This window comes from Bos taurus, chromosome 2 (assembly GCF_002263795.3).
Source record: "Bos taurus isolate L1 Dominette 01449 registration number 42190680 breed Hereford chromosome 2, ARS-UCD2.0, whole genome shotgun sequence".
Taxonomy (NCBI): Eukaryota; Metazoa; Chordata; class Mammalia; order Artiodactyla; family Bovidae; genus Bos; species Bos taurus.
Window position 1 is genome coordinate 90690077 of NC_037329.1, and position 22606 is coordinate 90712682.

Here is a 22606-nt window from a genome sequence, read left to right on the forward strand (position 1 = left end):
ATTGAAATTGGTCATATAATGCATGTGTTAAATGATATGTTACAAAGAATTTCCAAATGTATTTTCCTAATTTAGCTTTTCAAGAACTCTCTACAAAATGTATCATTACTCCCATTTCACAGATGGAGAGGCTATGATCAGTCATACAGCGTGAGGCCAACTGGAGCCCCACCTCTGGCTCCTGCTCCCCCTCCGCCCTGTAGTTCTTTCCCGGAGCCTGCTATGGGCCTAGAAGTACCATGCTCAGATAGGGAGCTGGGTGTGAGGGGAGAGGGCAGGGCCAGTGGAAGGTTCTCCAAGAACAGCTGAGACCTTCAGGACACCTGGCCCAGCCCCTGTCTGTTGCAGAAACTGAGGCTCAGGAAGTAATTACCTCACATGACCTGTAAGGCCTGAGATGTAGCATCCAAGCTTCAGTGTACAAGGTCTGAGTCCAGGGCCTGCACCCCAACCCCTGGGGCAACTGTCTCTCTTGTCTGGTTTTAGCACTGCAGTTTGTGTTTACCAAGTGTTTGTTACCATCCCCACTCACCCACACCCCTCCCCAGCCCTAGAATACCACACTGTTGCCAGCACTCTTTCTAAATACAGCTCAGTCATGCCACTGGTTTGCTTGAAATTTCCTACCATGTCCCCATTGGCCTTCCGGTTAAATCCTGGCATCAAAAAATGTATTTCTTTTATAAATAGAAAAATAGAGCAAACAAAAAAAAATATTTTTTAAAACTCCAGACTGCAATATGCAATATCTGGCTGGCCAGAGTCTGATTCCCACTGTCTGGGCACTGAAGCCATGCCGAACATCCCTGGCGCCAGCACAGCCTCCTTGCTCTGCGGGAACTGCCCGCCTCCCCTTCCCCACAGGACTTAGCACCATGTCCACTGGTAAACAAACCTCCCCAGCCTAATTTAGCTTCACTTCCCCTGAGGTCCTGCAGAAACCTGTCATATCACTACATTTATCACACTGCATGGCAACGGTGAGATTTCTTGTTTCTCTACTGAGAAACAAGTTACTGAGCTTCTCACAGATTTTTTTAGCTCGGTGCCCCCGGCGTCCAGCACAGTCCCTTGCGCACAACAGACACTCAATATATAGTCGTAAGCTGAATGAACAGATGAAGAGTGAATGACCTGGCCAGAATAACTGAGCTGGGATCTGAATTTTCTGTCCTTTGGTTTGTTTGGCTCACTTGAGTATTATTGCCGTGTTTCAATCATTGCTTTTGTAACTCATTAAAAGCGACAGCATTTTATTTAGTTTTAGTTTTTCCAGTTCAAATCTTGAATTCAAAATATATTCAGGAGGTTTAAAATATTTAACTATAAAAGGGTATGTCTCCCAGTTGGGCTCCCTCCCCATCCCACGCCACTATTGGCTGGTTTTCTGTGTACCCTTCCTGGGGTAGAGACATATTTTATATATGTCTTCACATATTATACTGGAGGAGGAAATGGCAACCCACTCCAGTATTCTTGTCAGGAGAATCCCATGGACAAAGGAGCCTGATCCGTAGGGTCAAAAAGAGTCAGTACTGAAGTGACTTAGCAGGTTACGTATTATACACATTGCTTACGGTCTTACTTTTTTGTTTTACTTAATATATTTTGGAGTTCTACTTCAATTCATTAAGAGATCCTTTTTAATGGTTGCATCGTATTCCATCGTGTAAATTACCGTGATTTACTTAATACATCCCCAGTTGATGAGACATGTAAGTTGTTTCTAATATGCTGCAATGAATGACCTCAGATGTATCTTTTCACATGTGTGTTCATGTATGTAAAAAATAATAGGTTTTTGACACCTTTCTAAGCAACAGGCAGAATTTTTTTTCTTAAGGCCACACCACATGGCTTGTGGGGTCTTAGTTCCCGGACCAAGGATTGCGCCCACACTCTTGGCAGTGGGAGCAGGAAGTCCTAACCACTGGGCCACCAGGGAACCCCCCAGAATTTCAAATTAAAACTATTTATGTTTCTAACGGGGACTCATCAGAAAATTGTCTGCATCTCTCCATCTGTGAAAGGAGAAGAGTATTTCTTGCTCCTGAAAGCTGATAGCTGCTTGCTATTAAGACTGAAGGTTTATTCTTCTGGGCTTTGAAATTCTTCCAAAAGAGGAAGCTTGTTTTTCCCTTTTAATCCAATTTCCTGTTAGACTAAAAAGATTTATAAACAGGATTTTTAAAAATTTATCTGTTTTGTAGTCTTCTAACAGCAGTTACTAGACTGAGGCAGGTTTTTCCTGCAATCGTTTTTTTTAAAAAACCTTTCCATTTACTCAGGGATGAATTTTCCTTTTTTTTTTTTTTTTAACTGCATCAGGCCAAATCTGCTTTGTCTCCAAACGGACACATGCAAAAGAAGGAAAGTTACTTACCTGCTGTAGGTTTTCTTAGTCAGAATATCTTAGCAGCCACAAACACTAAGCTAACAGGTGAGAAGCACACCGGGTAAAAAGCCACCAAGCAAGCAGAGAATGTCAAAACAAATTAGCAGATAATTGTCTCTTCTCAAAGCAGCTTATGTATTTGATGATAAAGTGACTGACTGTCAGCTAAAGGGTGAGGAACTGGAGTCCCGGGGGAGGCTTCTAGGGCCTTCAGATTCCTTCTCCATGGCTGAAGTGAAGCTGTGTATCACACAGATTCAGGTGACAAAGGCCAAGAGCTGGCCTTATAGAACACTGGGGGCTTTATTTGAGTCACTGACTCAACCCGCCACATTTCCTTGGCAACTTAAGAACTGCTCTTCCTGCCCTCTAGAGAAGAGCCATGGTTCTCAATCCTGGCTGCATATTGGAATCACCCAAGAAGCCTTAAAGATGCTCCAGCTCCAGAAAGTCTGATTTTAATGTTGGAGGTTACGGCCTAGGAATCTTCAATCCTAAAGGAAATGAGTCCTGAATATTCATTGGAAGGACTGATGCTGAAGCTGAAACCCCAATACTTTGGCCACCTGCTGGGAAGAGCCAACTCATTGAAAAAGACCCTGATGCTGGGACAGATTAAAGGCAATGGAGAAGAGGGTGGCAGAGGATTAGATGGTTGGATGGCATCACCAATTCAATAGACAAGAATTTGGGCAAACTCCAGGAGATGGTAAGGGACAGGGAAGCCTGGTGTGTTACAGTCCATGGGGCTGCAGAGTCAGACATGACTTGGAGACTGAACAACAACAACTGCCTAGGAATTTTTTCTTTTTTAAGTTCCACAGATAATTCTAAGATGCAGTCAGTGTTGAGGACCATCATTATAGAGATTTCTGGGTTGTGGGATTGCAAGCAGCTTGTATCACTCAGAGAAAGAAGAAAGGGTTTCACGTGGTAAGAAATCCAATCCATGGTTATCCTGGAAACCCCACAAGCCTGACCCTTTTGCTCCCTCACTTCAATCCCTCAGTACCTTCCATCTGTTTTCAAGGCAAAGACCAAGGTACTGAGAGTCTAACTTGTCCCCAACCTTTCCACTTTGCCCCCTCTCTGCAGTGGTCACACTGTGGCCCCGCCGAGTCCCTGCGGGTACCTCGCTGCCTTCTGTCAGTCCGTCTTTGCCAGCGACATTCTTTCCCCAAGTATGTCAGGCATGGAGCACAGCTTGGACAGGCAGACAAGCCTTCCCCAGAATGACGGATGAAGACAGTGCTCAAGGTCACTGTTAAGCCCACCTGGCTCTTCAGGGCCATTCACCCTGGCAGCAGCCTTCTTGGACACTTAAGTCAAAATAAACTGACAAAGGAGGAGAAGAGACCACTAAGAAAACTGGATTCCCTTATAGCAAAGGGCATGGACCCTAGGAGTGCTTGCATTTATTGTGTCTTATGTATCTTTTGTTGTTGTTACCTAACAGGCAAGTAGAGAAGAGATGGATGATCATGAAGAAGGTGGAGAACTCAGAGAAAATCATCCAGACGCTCAAGGTAGAGACAGTTGGGTTGGGTTTTATCATATCTGATTACAATAATTGTGGGATGAATTGCGCATCTGTGCATTGTTCAAAGATGTTAATGAGGAATGACTGTTCCATTTCCTGTCAGGCCATGGGTTGGAAGGCAGAGTATAGACTCTGATGCACTCTTAATGCATCACAAGCCAACTGATAATGACATGTTTTTATGTCCTTGGACTTGAGAGATTTATTTCCTGCCAGCGGCTGCAGATTGATGGAAGGCAGTGGAGACTTTGGGGCATTACAAAAAGACCCCACATGCATGTCTGTCTCTGGCTTCTCTTGCTTTCCCCAGCACTTGGGTATGCAGGTGAGGGACCTTAGATTCCCTGTCTGGAGGGACGACCTTACAACAAAGGGAGACCAGCATCTTTGGAGACCCAGCCCCTGACACCCACAGCTCTGGGTGACCAGAGCTGTTTGAATGTGACTTCCTCCAAAAACGATGCTGCATTTGATAATGATGATGACTCTGGGAAAGATTGGGCCCAGAACTAGGCTTTGGGGCATACCTCATATTCTCATACCTTGAACTGGAAGCTCTTCCCTGGCGGGGAGCACCTGGGCTTGCTACAGGATGCTTCAGTTAGCTAGGCCCAGGTCCACAGAGGTGGATTTTATCCTCATTGCTTCTTGCAGGAGTGGAAACAGTTGTGTGAGAAACACTTGCATTCTCAAGGAGTGGATGCAGGGTCCGCCAGAATTGCGTTTGTGGATTGCTGTATAAAAGCGTCCAGCAGAGGGAGCCAGAAGGTGAAAGTGAAGTTGCTCAGTTGTGTCTGACTCTTTGCGACCCCATGGACTGTAGCCCACCAGGCTCCTCCATCCATGGAATTTTCTAGGCAGGAGTACTGGAGTGGGTTGCCATTTCCTTCTCCAGGGGATCTTCCCAACTCAGGGATCGAACCCAGGTCTCCCGCATTGCAGGTGGACGCTTTACCGTCTGAGCCACCAGGGAATCCCTAGAGGGAGCCAGAGAGGGCTGAAATCCCGCCTCTGCTATGTTCCCAGGCGCTCCACCCCTGGGTGCATCCACCCAGGGGAGGCTCCTTTGCCTACTTGGTCCTTCTACTGGGACACCTTTCTGTAAGTCACATAAGGTTCTCTGGATAGTCGGTCAGCAGCAGATCTGAACAGATGAGTGGAGAGCCTGGGCTCTGGAGATGGACTACCTACCTCTTCCTTAACCTCCCCACCTCAGTATCCTGTTTTCAGAGACGAAAACAGGACTGCCCTTGGACTACCCCTGTGGTCCAGTGGTTAAGACTCCTAGCTCCCACTGCAGGGGGCGCGGGTTTGATCTCTGGTCGGGGAACTAAGATCCCACATGCTGCATGGCTTGACCGGAAAATTGTCAGGAAAAAAAACAAAAAACAAAAAAACAGTACTGCCCTGCCCTCATAAGTTTGCATGAGGGATAAATGAAGTAATTCATGTACCATAGCCCTTTAATGAATATGAATCTCAACTTGGATATCTCAATGAATAACCATGTACCCTCATCACAGACACATTTTACCAGTCTGTGAAATGATGGCACGATTCTTCCTATCCTGTCTGGACCCTCATAGGGTGAGAGAGACCATAGAACTTACTGGAGATAAGAGTGCAAGTCATGGATTTGGGGGTTGCACCCTAACTTGATCTTTTTCTAGTTTCTATCTTTTGCTATTTTTTTCAAATGACACTCCCCTCCCAAAATTAATTTTAATATTCATTATAATTTTATACTCATTTTTAAATTTTTCATTGCTTCTGAATATCAGACAACAAAATATTACAGTAGCCTGATCCCTGTGTTCAGTCAAACTTTTAAGCAAGGTTTCTGCTGACCTACGTCTCCTGCCACTTCCGTTTTAAAAGCTGAGTAACAATAACCAGGGAAATGTATTCCGGTCTTCATATCTTCCATATCGTAAATCGCATATCCAGACTGTGAACACTGATGAGGCTCCAAGGTCTTGGCCAAGTGCAGTGGAGGTTTTACGCAGTGCAGAACATGGCCAAATCTAAGCAATGACCAAGTCAGTCAAAACAGATTTCCTGGGAGGGACAGGCCCCGGCTCAGTTCCATAAAGGTTACTCAGACAGTCTTTTACCCAGTGAAATATCACCACAGAAAATTAAAGAAAGCATTTGCCTGTCCCGAATGATAAATGCTAATGTTCAAAAAGGATTTCAAATCTTTGAAGGGAAAAAAAGGAGGGAGTGCCAAGGAATTTTTTTTAACTATTTAAGGATCAGTTTTCCCCTCATGGGTCTTACAACTAATTGTCAGGATTTTTTTCCTCCTCTAAATTAAGTAGTGAGCTGCAAGATTAACTATAAGCAATGAGCCAGGGCCACATCCAGTGAGAATACCCTGAGTCTTGGACTTGCTGAGAACACAGCATGCAAGTTTTCACAAGACAGTTCAAAACAGCAACCCCCAAGTCAGAGAGGGCTTGGGAAACAGCTCTTATTTTAAATATGAAACTTTTCTTTCTGCCTCTCTTTCTCACCCCCGAAGTCCAAGGAAGGGATAAAATTTCCATTCTTTTTTTTTCTTTTTGGCTGCACTGGGTCTTCATCCCTGGCGTGGACTTTCTCTAGTTAAGGTACACAGGCTTCTCATTGTGGTGGCTTCTCTTGTAGCAAAGCAAGATCTTCAGTAGTTGTAGCACAGGGATTTAGTAGTTGTGACTCTCGGGCCCTAGAGCAGTAATTGCTCTGCTTCTGCTGCTGCTGCTAAGTTGCTAGGCTTCAGTAATTGCAGCACATGGGCTGTGAGGTTGTGGCACATGGGCTTAGTCGCTCCTCTGCATGTGGAATCTTCCCAGACCAGGGATCGAACCCATGTCCCCTGCACAGGCAGGAAGATTCTTATCCACTGGACAACCAGGGAAGTCCAAAATTTCCATTCTTCTTTCAATTCTTGTTTATTTCTTAGGCCAACTGCTCTCAAACTTCAGTGTGCCTCAGAACCACGTGGAAGGCTTGTAAAAATAAAGATGTCTGGGCCTCCAGAGTTTCTGACTCACTAGATCTGGGCTGAAGTCATAGCATTTACAATTTTATTAAATTTCTCAGTGATTCTGAGGCTAGTGGTCCAGGGACCACACTTTGAGAACCACAATCTTGGGCCTTGCTTCGAGGATTTATCTCTCTGAATTTGACAGTGACTCAGTTTAATCTGTTCTTTTGGACATAATAGGAGTATGAACATTGGAGAGCTTTGTTTAGGCAGCATCACAATAATCAAGAGCATCTATTATTGGGAATTCCCTGGTGGTCCAGCGGTTGGGACTGTGGGCCATGGGCCTGGGTTTAATTCCTGGTCAGGGAACTAGGATCCTGCAAGTCTCACAGTACAGCCAAAAGAAAAAAGAGCACCAATTATCAAATCTGAGTCCCTGGGTTCAAATCCTGGTTCCACCTCTTACTAACTGTGCAGCCTTGGGTAAGTTACTAAACTTCTCTGGGTATCTTTTCATCTGTAAAACAGGGATACTATAGTACTTCTCTTGTGGGGTGGTTGTGACATACAGGAGTTAATACACACAGTGTGCTTGCAAGAACGCCCGGCACACAGTGAGTACTCACTGAAGGTTAGATACAGTCTACTTCTTAAATACCTTGGTTTAGTAGCCCTATCAGGAAAGACTTGTTCTCGGTTTAACATGATGGAACATAATGATTTACTTACTTTCCAAATCCGTCTCATTTGCAGGGAGGCAGGGTGGGGTTACTGGCTCTCAGGGACTGACTGAGTCCTCTTTGAGAGTCCTTCTTCTGCTGAGGTCCAGGGCCAGGTAGCAGACCCAGTCTGAATGAGGTCATGTTGCAGTAGTGACAGAACCCCTCGGAATGTGGCAGACCTTAAAACAGTCTCAGGAGCTTTGAAAGATCTGGGGAGCCCTGCATGAGTGTAGGGGGTCCCCAGTGACTAGCCTGAAACAATACAGGGTGGAAGACAAAAGGCAGATCTGGCAGAAAACCTTAGAGACCAACCATTTCTATTCTACCAGGAAAAAAGGCTCAGAGCATCATTGCTCTGTCATGCAAGAGACAGACGTGCAGTAGTTAGGATGTTGGTTCTAACAAAGACCAAAAGAAAGTGACTTCAAACAAGAGGGAAGGTTTATTTCTCTCTCAGGGAAGGGTCTGAGCTGGCAGGCAGGGGGTGGGACAGCTCCACTCCACAGGGCTGTCCAGGGACCCAGGCTCTTTCTTATCGTCTCTCTGGCACTCCATTTGCTGTCACCCCTGTCTGCCTGGTCAGAGCTGGCTCAGCTTCCCCTTCACCCTGCAGGACAAGGGAGGGAAAGGCCCAGCTGCCTTGTAAGAGCCTAATTCAGGAATTGCACCTCTTCCACCTCTGCTCATATCCCGTTGGCTTCCCTGGCTACAAGTGAGGTTGGGGAATGAAATGTCTTGCTATGTGTTCATGTGTCAAGCTAAAATGTGAGGGGGTCTGCCACCCAAACACAGGGCAGAATGGACACTAGGTGGGACTTAGCATCAGAGTCAGACACGACTGAAGTGACTTAGCAGCCTCAGCAGCAGCAGCATCTCTGCCAAGCTGGGTAGATGGCTCTGTCTGGCAGATGCTACCACTTCCTACCTCATGGACTCAGAGTCACCATGGTGGGCCATTTCTCTCTTCCTTTTTTTTGGCCATGCCATACAGCATGTGGAATCCGAATTCCCCGACCAGGGATCGAACCCATGCCCCCTGCTTTAGAATCTCAGAGTCCCAGTCCCTGGACCATCAGGGAAGTTCCATTTCTCTCTCTGCTGCAGACACCATACATGTTTTAGCCATCCGCTCTGTGACTGGCCTGAGAAGAGGAGCTTGTGTATCCCTGTTTCCCATTGGTCTTTACAGCGTCAAAGGGAAAGCTAAAAATTATGATGCATTTGAGAATTTGCCTGATACCTTTCAAAAGTGCAGAGACTTCAGTGAGGCTTCAGTGCTCTCATTTCCACCAGCCCCAGTAGGAACTGCCGAAGGAGCCAGACCCCTTCTTTGAAAATGAGCCCCTTATTAGGGAGCGGCCAACACCAGCTGCTCTCCTTCGCCCTCTCTATCATTTGATGACGCTGCCACCTCCTCCAGAGCACTGAAGTCTAATCCAATTTCACACATACTTATTGGTGCTGCTGCTGCTGCTAAGTCGCTTCAGTTGTGTCCGACTCTGTGCGACCCCATAGACGGCAGCCCACCAGGCTCCTCTGTCCCTGGGATTCTCCAGGCAAGAATACTGGAGTGGGTTGCCATTTCCTTCTCCGACATACATATTGAGCAACCACTAAGTACCACGTTAGAGCCCACATGCTAGGTATATTTCTTGAAGGCAAGGATGTGCATTATTTAGCCAGACCTAGCAGATGTTCCATAGATGAATCAGTCCAGTAAATGGAGGAATGAGTACCTGAGCATTCAGGAGATTCAGAGAAGACAAACCAAGGCTCCTACCCTTAAGAGCTTATAGGGAAGACTCAACTTTGGGCTTGGCATACTTGCTTGAAGAAACAGTGCCTGTAGGGGTTAGCAAGGTCCAAGTCCTCCAGAAGGACTGCACTTACATACCCACAGCCACCAGTCAGGACCTGCATCCGCACTGCATCCGCACAGAAGACACAGAAGCAGCCAATAGGGGTGACCAATAAGGACGAGCCGGTGAGGAGGGCCTGGCCCCGCTGGCTTCTGTGTGAAGGGCCCTATAGCTGGCATGCCTTCATTAACCCAACAGTCTGGTCTAACTAATGGCTAGTACATTAAATAGTTACATCATAGCAGAGCTGGCCTGTCTAGCCCTGGTTTTTGTGAGAATCACTGGCCTAGACCCTTTCTAGCTAGAACCTGGGACTTGTTTGAAATCTGGGCAGAATTTGGGGTCTCCTCCCAGACCTTGCTGTTGTTCAGTTGCTCAGTCCTGTCTGACTCTTTGTGACCCCATGGACTGCAGCACTGCCAGGCTTCCCTGTCCTTCACCATCTCCCGGAGTTTGCTCAAATTCATGTCCATTGAGTCGGTGATGCCATCCAACCATCTCATCCTCTGTCATCCCCTTCTCCTCCTACCTTCAATCTTTCCCAGCATCAGGGTCTTTTCTAATGAGTCGGATCTCCGAATCAGGTGGCCAAATTATTGGAACTTCATTCCTTTCAATGAATATTCAGGGTTGATTTCCTTTAGGATTAAAATCCACCTGGGATTTGTTAGAAATCTGGGCAGAATCTGGGGTCTCCTCCCAGGCCTACCTGTGCCTTAACAGGATCTTCAAGTGCTTCGTGTGTCCATTATTATTTCAGAAACCCTGGAATAGCCTCATTGAGGAGACTGAGTTTCAGATTTGAAAGATATGGATTCAGTTACCAGTTCTGTCTTTGATTAGGCCCCAGAGCCTAGAGAACATCACTTCTCTGGGCCATAGATTCCTTTCCCTTAAACCAAGGAGGGGGCCTGGATAATCTCTCAGGGTCCATGTCCCACCCTCACTCTCTCTGCATCTGTGAGTCATCAGGGTTGGTGATAAGTGATAAGCAGAAAGCCAGGACTGGGGCTGGACCTCTCTCCCAAGCTCTTTCCACCACACCCACTCCCAGGGAAAGCCAACCGCCATTCAACACATAAAGCTCTGCCGCCCAGTCAACCTTGGGTGGGCCCTGACCGAGAGAGTCTGGAAGGAGACCAGCAGCTCCCGTGCCACACAAGGAGCCCAGGCTCAGCCACAGCAGCCAGTGAGTGAGAGCCCAGCAGGTCAAGAATGAGAATACTGGCTTCACCACAGTCCTCCTATACCAGCGTGAGGCAGCCAAGAACCTGCTGGCTTCTAGGCTTTGACTTTCTCTGGCATCAGGAAATAAGAAGGCTGACCTTTCAGTCTCTACTGCTCATTTCCTGTGACTCGGTGATCTTGGGATTGTTTCTGTTAAGGCGAAGAGCAGAAGTCTCAGTGTTACCACCGAGAAGCTCCAGGGTTCAGATCCCAGATTCCGGCCTTCTTGAGTTTTCAGCGCTCACTACACAAATGGGGATTTCCTTCATTTACTTAGCAACCATTTGCTGATCCCTTGCTAATTGCCAGGCCCTCCATGACTGGATAAGACACACTCTTTATGGAACACCCACTCTGATAGAGGAGCCAGACAGGTACAGGCATGGTTCAAACCATCTGTGTCTTCAATGTATTTAGCACTCCAAGAGAGCTGGTGCAGACCAACATGGGAGAGACGGGGAAAAGTCAGGGAGGGCTGCCTGGAGGAGGTGATGCCAGACATGCTGGAAGGAGTTTACTGAACCCAGAGTACATTCACCCATTTGCAATGAAGCCAGTGAGACAGGGGCAGCAGTTCACCCTCACTGTGTGCCAGGCATCAGACTAAGCATTCTCTGCAAATTGCTTCATTTAATTGTTATAACAATCCTGTAAAGAAGGAGCTCTTATTATTTTCATTTTGCCAGATGGGAAAACTGAGGCACAGCGAAGTTAAGGAATATGTCCTTGCTCACAGAACTGGGCAGAGGCAAGGCTGCAGACTCCATCTGTAGAGATCCATTCTCCTGGTTGTTAACAGTTACCAAAGGGAATGTTTGCAGACCCTGGAGTGCTGGCAGGTAGAAGGGGAGAAAGCAGAAAGGTCAAGGGGAAACGGAGAAGAAATGCTTCACACACACCCAGGAGAAATCGAAATGAAGAGAATCTTCAGGCAGGTTTTCCAAGAGAAAAAAAACGTGTGGCAAATCGGAGAGAGGGAAGAGAGGACAGAAGGGCCCAGCAGCGGCTGTCTCTGCCTCCCAGCGGGTGGCAGCTTCTCTGGTCCCCGCCCCGCCGCCCACCGGCGGCTCCCGGACACTGCAGCGCGGCCAGCACCAGGCCTTCCCCACCTGTCATTCCTGACCTCCTTGCAGCGAGGCTGGGACTGCAGGCTCGGCTACCCTCTGAGGGTCTGTGCTCCGGGCCTCCTGTGTCGGTTTTTCTTCTCCCAGCGGTGGTGTGTGATGCCTTTCCCTGCCAGGACCTCCTGTGGATCCCAGGCCTGGGTGAACACCCTCAGAGCCAGACAGTCTCAAAATCTGCCCAACAGGCCGACTCAGACTCTAGGAAGAAGGTGGGATGCAGGCAAATGGGCAACACCCTGAAGTGCCAGCCAAACAGTATAAACTTTGCCATTTATAGTTCATCTTTTGGCTAGCTTTCGGGACATCGTCACTTGGGTAGAGAAAAGGGAAGGAATGTTTGACACTTACTCTGAAGCAGATCACTTTACAAGGTGCTTTTTTTTTTTTCTTTTGGTACTTTTATCTCATTTTATCCTCACCATAACCATATAAGATAAGGTGCTTTATCCCTGTTTCCCAGAGGAGGCAAATGAGGCTGAGAGATTAGGTAACTAACCCATGGTCACACAGCCCTAAGTGAAGGAGCTGAGCCATGAACCCAGGTTTCTATACTCCAAGCCCCTGGCTCTTAAAAGCAGGAAAAGCCATCCATGTGTTTCTGATTAGGAAATAATTACAAGGTCGGAGAAACACCACAAAATTATGGCACCATTTTTTTTTTTAAGCCAGCATGAAACTTGGAGATTATTTAGAATCTCTACTGTAGGTAAAGGAACTTGAGGTCTAAAAGCCAAGAGAATCATGCAAAACCGTGGCTAATAATGAAAACCGAGGTAACCCAAGTCTGCCTCAACTAAGTGTTCCTAGGTGTTTCATTTAGTTTAGATCAATATACTTTGGTTTTGAAGGCGTTTCCTCAGGAGCAGTTCCCAACACCAGGAATAAACAGCTCCAAAAGGAACAAGAATAATGACTACCTAATCTGTGCCAAGAAGTGAAGCAGCCACTGATGCAAAGTTTCTCTTAAAGCTGGGGATAAAATAGGGAAACCAGAAGGACGTGCCCAGGAGGGGAGGCACTGCTCCTGCACCAGCATCCAAAGCCTGAAGGTGCTTCCCACTGCAAAGGGCCGCCTTGCAATGTGGGTCTCAGCTCCTCACTTCCAGAACTGCTCTGCCTTGGTCTGCAGTCTCCGTACACTGCCAGGCTCTGCTGTCTGGAGCCCTGGCACTGGGTTCAGCGTAGTCTGCTAGCTCTTAGCAGCCTAGATGACCTACACACGGTATCACTCCTTTATTTTTCCTTCTGGAAAGGATTTCAAAGTTCTCCTCTATAGTGGGAAGTGATGCATCCTTAAGACTGTTTCTGGCTCACTCCACACAGCCCAGGATGGAAACCCCCCAGAATCCCAGAATACAGCTGTTGCCCCTTGATTCTGAAAATCCTCTTCACCTCCCAGGAAGTAAAGCTTATTTCTAACTTGACACCCAAATTCATCAAAACCAAAAAGAAGTTGAAACTAGAGACAAGAACAGCATAAGAAAGAAAATCTATAGACCAGTCTCACTCGTATATGTGTATCCAAACGTACCACAACTGAATTCAGTTTACCCCAGGAACTAAAAATGGTCTAACACTCAAAAACCTGTGTCCGTACTTAGGATCATCTCAGTAGATGCAAAAGGAAAAATCAATTTATAAAATTCACCCATTCATGACTTAAAATGATCAAACTAGGAATGAAAGAGGAATACCTGATTTTGTTAAAGAGTAGTTTACATCACACTTGAATAGTAGAACTTCTGAAGCAGCCTCATTAGAGGCAAGACTAGGATAAGGACCCTCTATCACTGCTTCTCTTTCACCATCGTTCCAGTACAGTAGAGAAAGCAAAATAAATGAAACAGAAGAGGACACAAAGGAGGAAATGACCCTGCCATTATTCTCAGACAATAGTACTACTTAGGTAAAAAATTGGAGAAGGCAATGGCACCCCACTCCAGTACTCTTGCCTGGAAAATCCCATGGACGGAGGAGTCTGGTAGGCTGCAGTCCATGGGGTCGCTAAGAGTCGGACACGACTGAGCGACTTCACTTTCACTTTTCACTTTCATGCATTGGAGAAGGAAATGGCAACCCACTCCAGTGTTCTTGCCTGGAGAATCCCAGGAACGGGGGAGCCTGGTGGGCTGCCGTCTATGGGGTCGCACAGAATCGGACATGACTGAAGCCACTTAGCAGCAGGTAGAAAATCTGAAGGCATCTAAAGACAAGCTATTAAAAGACAAACAAAATTCAGCAAGATTACTAAACATAGTCATTCAGTCTTAAGTTGTGTCTGACTCCTTGTGGCCCCATAGCCTGCAGCACACCAAGCCTCCCTGCCCTTCAGTATCTCTCTGAGTTTGCTCAAACTTATGTCCACTGAGTCGATGATGCCATCCAATCATCTCATCCTCTGTCACCCCCTTCTCCTCCTGCTCTCAATCTTTCCCTGAGTATAGATCAATATACAAAAATCGATTGTGGAAAAAATTAGTGTTTGCAAAATAAAGTACAATTTATAATGCAAATTTAAAATAATTCTTATTATAGAAAACCTCAAACATGCACAAAGATGGATAGGACAGTGAGTCTCATGTAGCCATCTCCTGGCCAATACTGTTCACCCATATTCCCAATCCCTTCTTCCCTTCCATAGTATCTGAAACCAGTTCCAGGCTCATACCATTTTACTCATATATACGTGAGTACATATCTCTAAAAGACAAGAAAAGACTCTTTTGACATAACCATACTACCACTGTTGTATCTACAAATTAGAACTATTCTTTAATATAATTGGATATCCAATCCATTTTTTCAACATCCTAATTGTCTCAAAATTATTATAATTGTTTTTTATTTTGTTTGTGGTTGGTTAATACGACTTTTTTTTGGTTGACATATGGCTTTATAGGTTTTCCTCATTTATTTTTTTCCCTCCCTCATTTAGTTTATTTTTAGGAAATTGCGTCACTTGCCCTGTAGAGTTTCCCACAATCTAGATTTTGCTGATTGTATTCTCATGGTATAGTTTTCCATGTTTCTCTGTCTTCTGTATTTTCTGTAAATTAGTACTTAGCTCTAGAGACTTGATCAGAGGCAAGTTTGGTTTTTCCATTTGACAAGACGACTGTACGGAGGGGGGCACTGTGTTCTTGTTCTCGCCTTGGGAGGCATGGTGTTTACTGGCCTCTTCATGATGCTGGCAGCTGCGGAGCTATTAATTCATTAGAGGTTATGAAGTGGTAATATAGAAATCCTATCATACTCACTTCCTTTATTACTTGGGAAACTCCTACCAGAATTTTTTTTCCTTCTACTGTTTAGTTGTCTAATGGTGTTGCTTAGAAGGCAGGATAAATGTAATTTTAAGACATATATAGTATTTATGTATTTTATATTAATATACATATATAATAAAGTGGTCATGTATGGATGTGAGAGTTGGACTGTGAAGAAGGCTGAGCGCCGAAGAATTGATGCTTTTGAACTGTGGTGTTGGAGAAGACTCTTGAGAGTCCCTTGGACTGCAAGGAGATCCAACCAGTCCATTCTGAAGGAGATCAGCCCTGGGATTTCTTTGGAAGGAATGATGCTAAAGCTGAAACTCCAGTACTTTGGCCACCTCATGCGAAGAGTTGACTAAGTGGAAAAGACTCTGATGCTGGGAGGGATTGGGGGCAGGAGGAGAAGGGGACGACAGAGGATGAGATGGTTGGATGGCATCACTGACTCGATGGACATGAGTCTCAGTGAACTCCGGGAGTTGGTGATGGACAGGGAGGCCTGGCGTGCTGTGATTCATGGGGTCGCAAAGAGTCGGACATGACTGAGCAACTGATCTGATCTGATAATAATTATTATAATATAAAATATTGTATATATCCTATGTAAATAGAATACACACATATATATATCCTAGCAATAAATCAATAAATCTAAAAAAAGTATTAGACTTTCATGAAGAAATTATAAATTTTATTAAATTAACTAAAAATAGGTCTGAATAAATATAACATTCTATATAATGCTACATATAATATTCATAGATTTGAAGGTGACAGTTCTCCCTAAATGTATCTATTAATTCAATGAAACTCCATTTTTAAAAATCCCCAATAGGGTTTTTGGTGGAAGTTGATCCCAAAATTCATAAAGAATGGCCAAAAATAGCCAATACAATTTTGAAGAAAAGCAAAGAGGAAGAGTTTGCCCAGTCAAATATCAAAAATTACTTTAAGGTTGATGATGTTGACTTAGGGAGAGACAGAGTAAAGAATCTAGAAATAAATGCACCCATATATAGAAATGATATGTGGAAAAGTATTATAAAACAGTGGAGAAAGCACAAACTATTATTCACTATATAATTTTGAGATAACTGATTATCCAATTTTTAATCCTTACTTCACAAAGTATCAGATATATTCAGGATCTAAGTGTGAAAAGCAAAATTCTTAAGCCTTTAGAAGAAAATATACAAGAATACCTTTATGAATTCAAGAAGGGAAAATTTTCTTACACATGATCCAAAATACAAACCAAAAAGAAAATTATTGACAAACCCAATTATATTAGAATTAAAGTTTTTGACATGTTATAGTTAAAAAAGCAAATATAGAAGACAATATCTTTAGTGCATTTAGCCAACAAAGTATTAGTACCCCAAATGCACCAAAAACTGCTACTAATAAAGAATGAAAAAGACAATGAACCCAAATGAAAAATGGGTTGTTGTGGTTTTTTAGTTTATTGTTTTTTTAAGGGGGGGGGAACCTAAATAAATAACCATTTATTTATTAGTCAAACTTGCTAATCATGAAAATTCAAATTAAAACAAAGAGATATCATTTCATATAAATCAGATGAGCAAAAAAATTTTAAGTCTCTAAACACTCATTATTAATAAAGGTATGGAGTTTTAGAAACTCAGAGCAATTTGGAAATACCCAATAATACCCAATAAATTGAATGGATGGACAGAGTATGAGATGGTTGGATGGCATCACCAACTCGATGGACATGAGTTCAAGCAAGCTCCAGGAGTTGGGTGATGGACAGGGAAGCCTGATGTGCTTCAGTCCATGGGGTCACAAAGAGTCGGACACAACTGAGAGACTGAACTGAACTGAATAAATTGAAGATGCATGTACTCTGCAACCCAACAAGTCCATTCCTAGATATACCTTAGAGAAACTCACATATAAACAGTTACTCAAGAGGGTACCTTGCAGCATTGTTTGTAATCACACACAAAAAAAACAAAAACCTGGAAATAAAACAGCCATCAACAGCAAAATGGATAAATAAATTGTGGTAGGTTTATACAATGGAATGGGCTTCTTTGTGGCTCGGACAGTAAAGAATCTGCCTGCAATGCAGGAGACTGAGCTTCTATCCCTGGGTCAGAAAGATCTCCTGGGAATGGCAACCCACACCAGTATTCTTGCCTGGAAAATTCCATGGACAGAGGAGCCTGGGGTCACAGAGTTGGACACAACTGAGCAAGTAACACCGTACAATGGAATGGGGCTTCGAAGGTGACGCTAATGATAAAGAACCCACCTACCAATGCAGGAGGCATAAGAGACACTGGTTCAATCCCCTGGGTTGGGAAAATCCCCTGGAGAAGAACATGGCAACCACTCCAGTAATCTTGCCTGGAGAATCCCATGGACAGAGGAGCCTGGTGGGCTAGAGTCCACAAGGTCACACAGAATCAGACACAACTGAAGTGACTTAGCATGCACGTATACAATGGAATAAGGTACAGCAGCTTAAAATGAATGAATGGAAACTGTGCGCATTAACAGGGATTAATCTCAAAAACATGGACTTCTCAGGTAGCTCAGAAGTAAAGAATCCACCTGCCAGGCAGAAGACACGGCTTCAATCACTGGGTTGGGAAGATCCCCTGGAGGAGGGCACGGCAAACCACTCCAGTATTCTTGCCTGGGAAATCCCATGGACAGAGGAGCCTGGCAGGCTACAGTCCATAGGATCATAAAACAGTAGAACATGACTGAGTAACTAAACAAGAACAATCTCAAAGACAAAATGATAAGCAAAATAAAGCATGTTGCATAAGTGATACAATACTATTGATATGAAGTTTTAGTATGTAAAATAACATCATCTGTTGTTTACAGGTGTCTCATTCTTTGCGACACCATGAATCGCAGCACGCCAGGCCTCCCTGTCCATCACCAACTCCCAGAGTTCACTCAGACTCACGTCCATCGAGTCAGTGATGCCATCCAGCCATCTCATCCTCTGTTGTCTCCTTCTCTTCCTGCCCCCAATCCCTCCCAGCATCAGGGTCTTTTCCAATGAGTCAACTCTTTGCATGAGGTGGCCAAAGTACTGGAGTTTCAGCTTCAGCATCAGTCCTTCCAAAGAATACCCAGGACTGATCTCCTGTAGGATGGACTGGTTGGATCTCCTTGCAGTCCAAGGGACTCTCAAGAGTCTTCTTCAACACCACAGTTCAAAAGCATCAATTCTTCAGCACTCAGCTTTCTTCACAGTCCAACTCTCACATCCATACATGATCACTGGAAAAACCATAGCCTTGACTAGACGGACCTTTGTTGGCAAAGTAACGTCTCTGCTTTTTAATATACTATCTAGGTTGGTCATGGAGAAGGCAATGGCACCCCACTCCAGTACTCTTGCCTGGAAAATCCCATGGATGGAGAAGCCTGGTAGGCTGCAGTCCATGGGGTCACTAAGAGTCGGACACGACTGAGCAACTTCACTTTCACTTTTCACTTTCATGCACTGGAGAAGGAAATGGCAACCCACTCCAGTGTTCTTGCCTGGAGAATCCCAGGGACGGAGGAGCCTGGTGGGCTGCCATCGTCTAAGGGGTCGCACAGAGTCAGACATGACTGAAGTGACTTAGCAGCAGCAGCAGCAGGTTGGTCATAACTTTCCTTCCAAGGCGTGTCTTTTAATTTCATGGCTGCAATCACCATCTGCAGTGATTTTGGAGCCCAGAAAAATAAAGTCTGACACTGTTTTCACTGTTTCCCCATCTATTTCCCATGAAGTGATGGGACCAGATGCCATGATCTTCATTTTCTGAATGTTGAGCTTTAAGCCAACTTTTTCACTCTCCTCTTTCACTTTGATGAAGAGGCTTTTTAGTTCCTCTTCACTTTCTGGCATAAGGGTGGTGTCATCTGCATATCTGAGGTTATTGATATTTCTCCCGGCAATCTTGATTCCAGCTTGTGCTTCTTCCAGCCCAGCATTTCTCATCATGTACTCTGCATATAAGTTAAATAAGCAGGGTGACAATATACAAAATACACAGCCTTGACGAACTCCTTTTCCTATTTGGAACCAGTCTGTTGTTTCATGTCCAGTTCTAACTGTTGCTTCCTGACCTGCATATAGGTTTCTCAAGAGACAAGTCATGTGGTCCGGTATTCCCATCTCTTCAAGAATTGTCCACAGTTTATTGTGATCCACACAGTCAAAGGCTTTGGTATAGTCAGTAAAGCAGAAATAGATGTTTTTCTGGAACTCCCTTGCTTTTTTGATGATCCAGTGGATGTTGGCAATTTGATCTCTGGTTCCTCTGCCTTTTCTAAAACCAGCTTGAACATCAGGAAGTTCACAGTTCACGTATTGCTGAAACCTGGCTTGGAGAATTTTGAGCATTACTTTACTAGCGTGTGAGATGAGTACAATTCTCTGGTAGTTTGAGCATTCTTTGGCATTGCCTTTCTTTGGGATTAGAATGAAAACTGACCTTTTCCAGTCCTGTGGCCACTGCTGAGTTTTCCAAATGTGCTGGCATATTGAGTGCAGCACTTTAACAGCATCATCTTTCAGGATTTGAAATAGCTCAACTGGAATTCCATCACCTCCACTAGCTTTGTTTATAGTGATGCTTTCTAAGGCCCACTTGACTTCACATTCCAGGATGTCTGGCTCTAGGTCAGTGATCACATCATTGTGATTATCTGGGCTGTGAGATCTTTTTTGTACAGTTCTTCTGTGTATTCTTGCCACCTCTTCTTAATATCTTCTGCTTCTGTTAGGTCCATACCATTTCTGTCCTTTATCAAGCCCATCTTTGCATGAAATGTTCCCTGGGTATCTCTAATTTTCTTGAAGAGATCTCTAGTCTTTCCAATTCTGTTGTTTTCCTCTATTTCTTTGTATTGATAGCTGAGGAAGGCTTTCTTATCTCTCCTTGCTATTATTTGGAACTCTGCATTCAGATGCTGATATCTTTCCTTTTCTCCTTTGCTTTTCACTTCTCTTCTTTTCACAGCTATTTGTAAGGCCTCCTCAGACAGCCATTTTGCTTTTTTGCATTTCTTTTCTTTGGGGATGGTCTTGATCCCTGTCTCCTATACAAAGTCATGAACCTCCATCCACAGTTCATCAGGCACTCTGTCTATCAGATCTAGTCCCTTAAATCTATTTCTCACTTCCACTGTGTAGTCATGAGGGATTTGATTTAGGTCATACCTGAATGGTCTAGTGGTTTTCCCTACTTTCTTCAATTTAAGTCTGAATTTGGCAATAAGGTGTTCATGATCTGAGCCACAGTCAGCTCCTGGTCTTGTTTTTGCTGACTGTATAGAGCTTCTCCATCTTTGGCTGCAAAGAATATAATCAATCTGATTTCGGTGTTGACCATCTGGTGATGTCCATGTGTAGAGTCTTCTCTTGTGTTGTTGGAAGAGGGTGTTTGCAATGACCAGTGCGTTCTCTTGGCAAAACTCTTTTAGCCTTTGCCCTACTTCATTCCATACTCCAAGGCCAAATTTGCATGTTACTCCAGGTGTTTATTGACTTCTTGATTTTGCATTCCAGTCCCCAATGGTGACCCACTCCAGTACTTTTGCTTGGAAAATCCCATGGACAGAGGAGCCTGGTATGCTGCAGTCCATGGGGTCGCTGAGTCGGACACGACTGAGCGACTTCACTTTCACTTTTCACTTTCATGCACTGGAGAAGGAAATGGCAACCCACTCCAGTGTTCTTGCCTGGAGAATCCCAGGGATGGGGGAGCCTGGTAGGCTGCCCTCTATGGGGTCGCACAGAGTTGGACACGGCTGAAGCAACTTAGCAGCAGCAGCAACCCCTATAATGAAAAGGACATCTTTTTTGGGTGTTAGTTCTAAAAGGCCTTGTAGGTCTTCATAAAACCGTTCAACATCAGCTTCTTCAGCATTACTGGTCGGGGCATAGACTTGGATTACCGTGATATTGAATGGTTTGCCTTGGAAACAAACAGATATCATTCTGTTGTTTTTGAGATTGCATCCAAGTACTGCATTTCAGACTCTTTTGTTGACCATGATGGCTACTCCATTTCTTCTAAGGGATTCCTGCCCACAGTAGTAGATATAATGGTCATCTGAGTTAAATTCACCCATTCCAGTCCATTTTAGTTCGCTGATCCCTAGAATGTCGACATTCACTCTTGCCATCTCCTGTTTGACCACTTCCAATTTGCCTTGATTCATGGACCTAACATTCCAGGTTCCTATGCAATATTGCTCTTTACAGCATTGGACCTTGCTTCCATCACCAGTCACATCCACAACTGGGTATTGTTTTTGCTTTGGCTCCTTCCCTTCATTCTTTCTGGAGTTATTTCTCCACTGATCTCCAGTAGCATATTGGGCACTTACCAACCTGGGGAGTTCCCCTTTCAGTATCCTATCATTTTGCCTTTTCATACTGTTCATGGGGTTCTCAAGGCAAGAATACTGAAGTGGTTTGCCATTCCCTTCTCCAGTGGACCACATTCTGTCAGACCTCTCCACCATGACCCGTCCGTCTTGGGTGGCCCCACATGGCATGGCTTAATTTCATTGAGTTAGACAAGGCTGTGGTCCATGTGATCAGATTGACTAGTTTTATGTGATTATGGTTTCAGTGTGCCTGCCCTCTGATGCCCTCTTGCAACACATACCGTCTTACTTGGGTTTCTCTTACCTTGAGAGATACATGGGGTATCTCTTCACAGCTGCTCCAGCAAAGCGCAGCCACTGCTCCTTACCTTGGATGAGTCGCCCCTCCTGACCTTGAACGTGGAGTAGCTCCTCTCAGCCCTCCTGCACCCGCGCAGCCGCCACTCCTTGGATGTGGGGTAGCCCTCTCGGCTGCCGCCCCTGACCTCAGATGTGGGGTAGCTCCTCTCGGCCACTCCTGCACCATCACAGCCTGGTAACTCTACTGGTTGTTAAAATCTGAAAGTACTGTTAGTGTGTGCAATCAGTGTATCCAACTCTTTGCCACCCCATGGACTGGGGCCCGCCAGGCTCCTCTATCCAAGGGATTCTCTAGGCAGGAATACTGGAGTGGGTTGCCATTTCCTCCTCCAGGGGATCTTCCCAACCCAGGGATCGAACCCACATCTCCTATGACTTCTGCATTGGCAGGCAGACTCTTTACCACTGAGCCACCTGGGAGAGACCTGTGTAGGAGAGGAAAAACTTTTCTTCTACTCTCTTTGAGGCCCTAGCTGTGCCTGAAAATTAAAATGACAAAGACAGACTAAGAGAAAAGCACACAGATTTATTTGATATAAGCTTTATGTCACATGGGAGGTTTTATAAAGAAATAAGGACCAGAAGAAGTGGTTAAGCCTGAGCATTTTTTTAAGTAGGTTTGATGAAGAGTGGAGAGTTGTGGGAAAATGTGATAGGAGAAAGGGATATGTACAAAGGGTAATCAAGTCGAGGAAGGAGAGCAAGGCTTGTTTGTCTGCTTTCCTCTCAGAGTCCCTCTGTCTTCAGAGATAAGGGTGCTC

The 22606-nt window shown here is 44.8% G+C and overlaps 1 protein-coding gene across 5 annotated transcripts in view; it reads left to right on the top strand.

The window, feature by feature from the left end:
- The window catches only part of KIAA2012, a 126295-nt gene that overhangs the window by 79109 nt on the left and 24580 nt on the right, over nt 1-22606 (top strand). For all 5 annotated transcript variants that reach the window (XM_005202670.5, XM_010802194.4, XM_010802195.4 and 2 more), the window contains 1 exon segment: nt 3852-3921. In XM_005202670.5, coding sequence (XP_005202727.1) covers nt 3852-3921 — 70 coding nt within the window.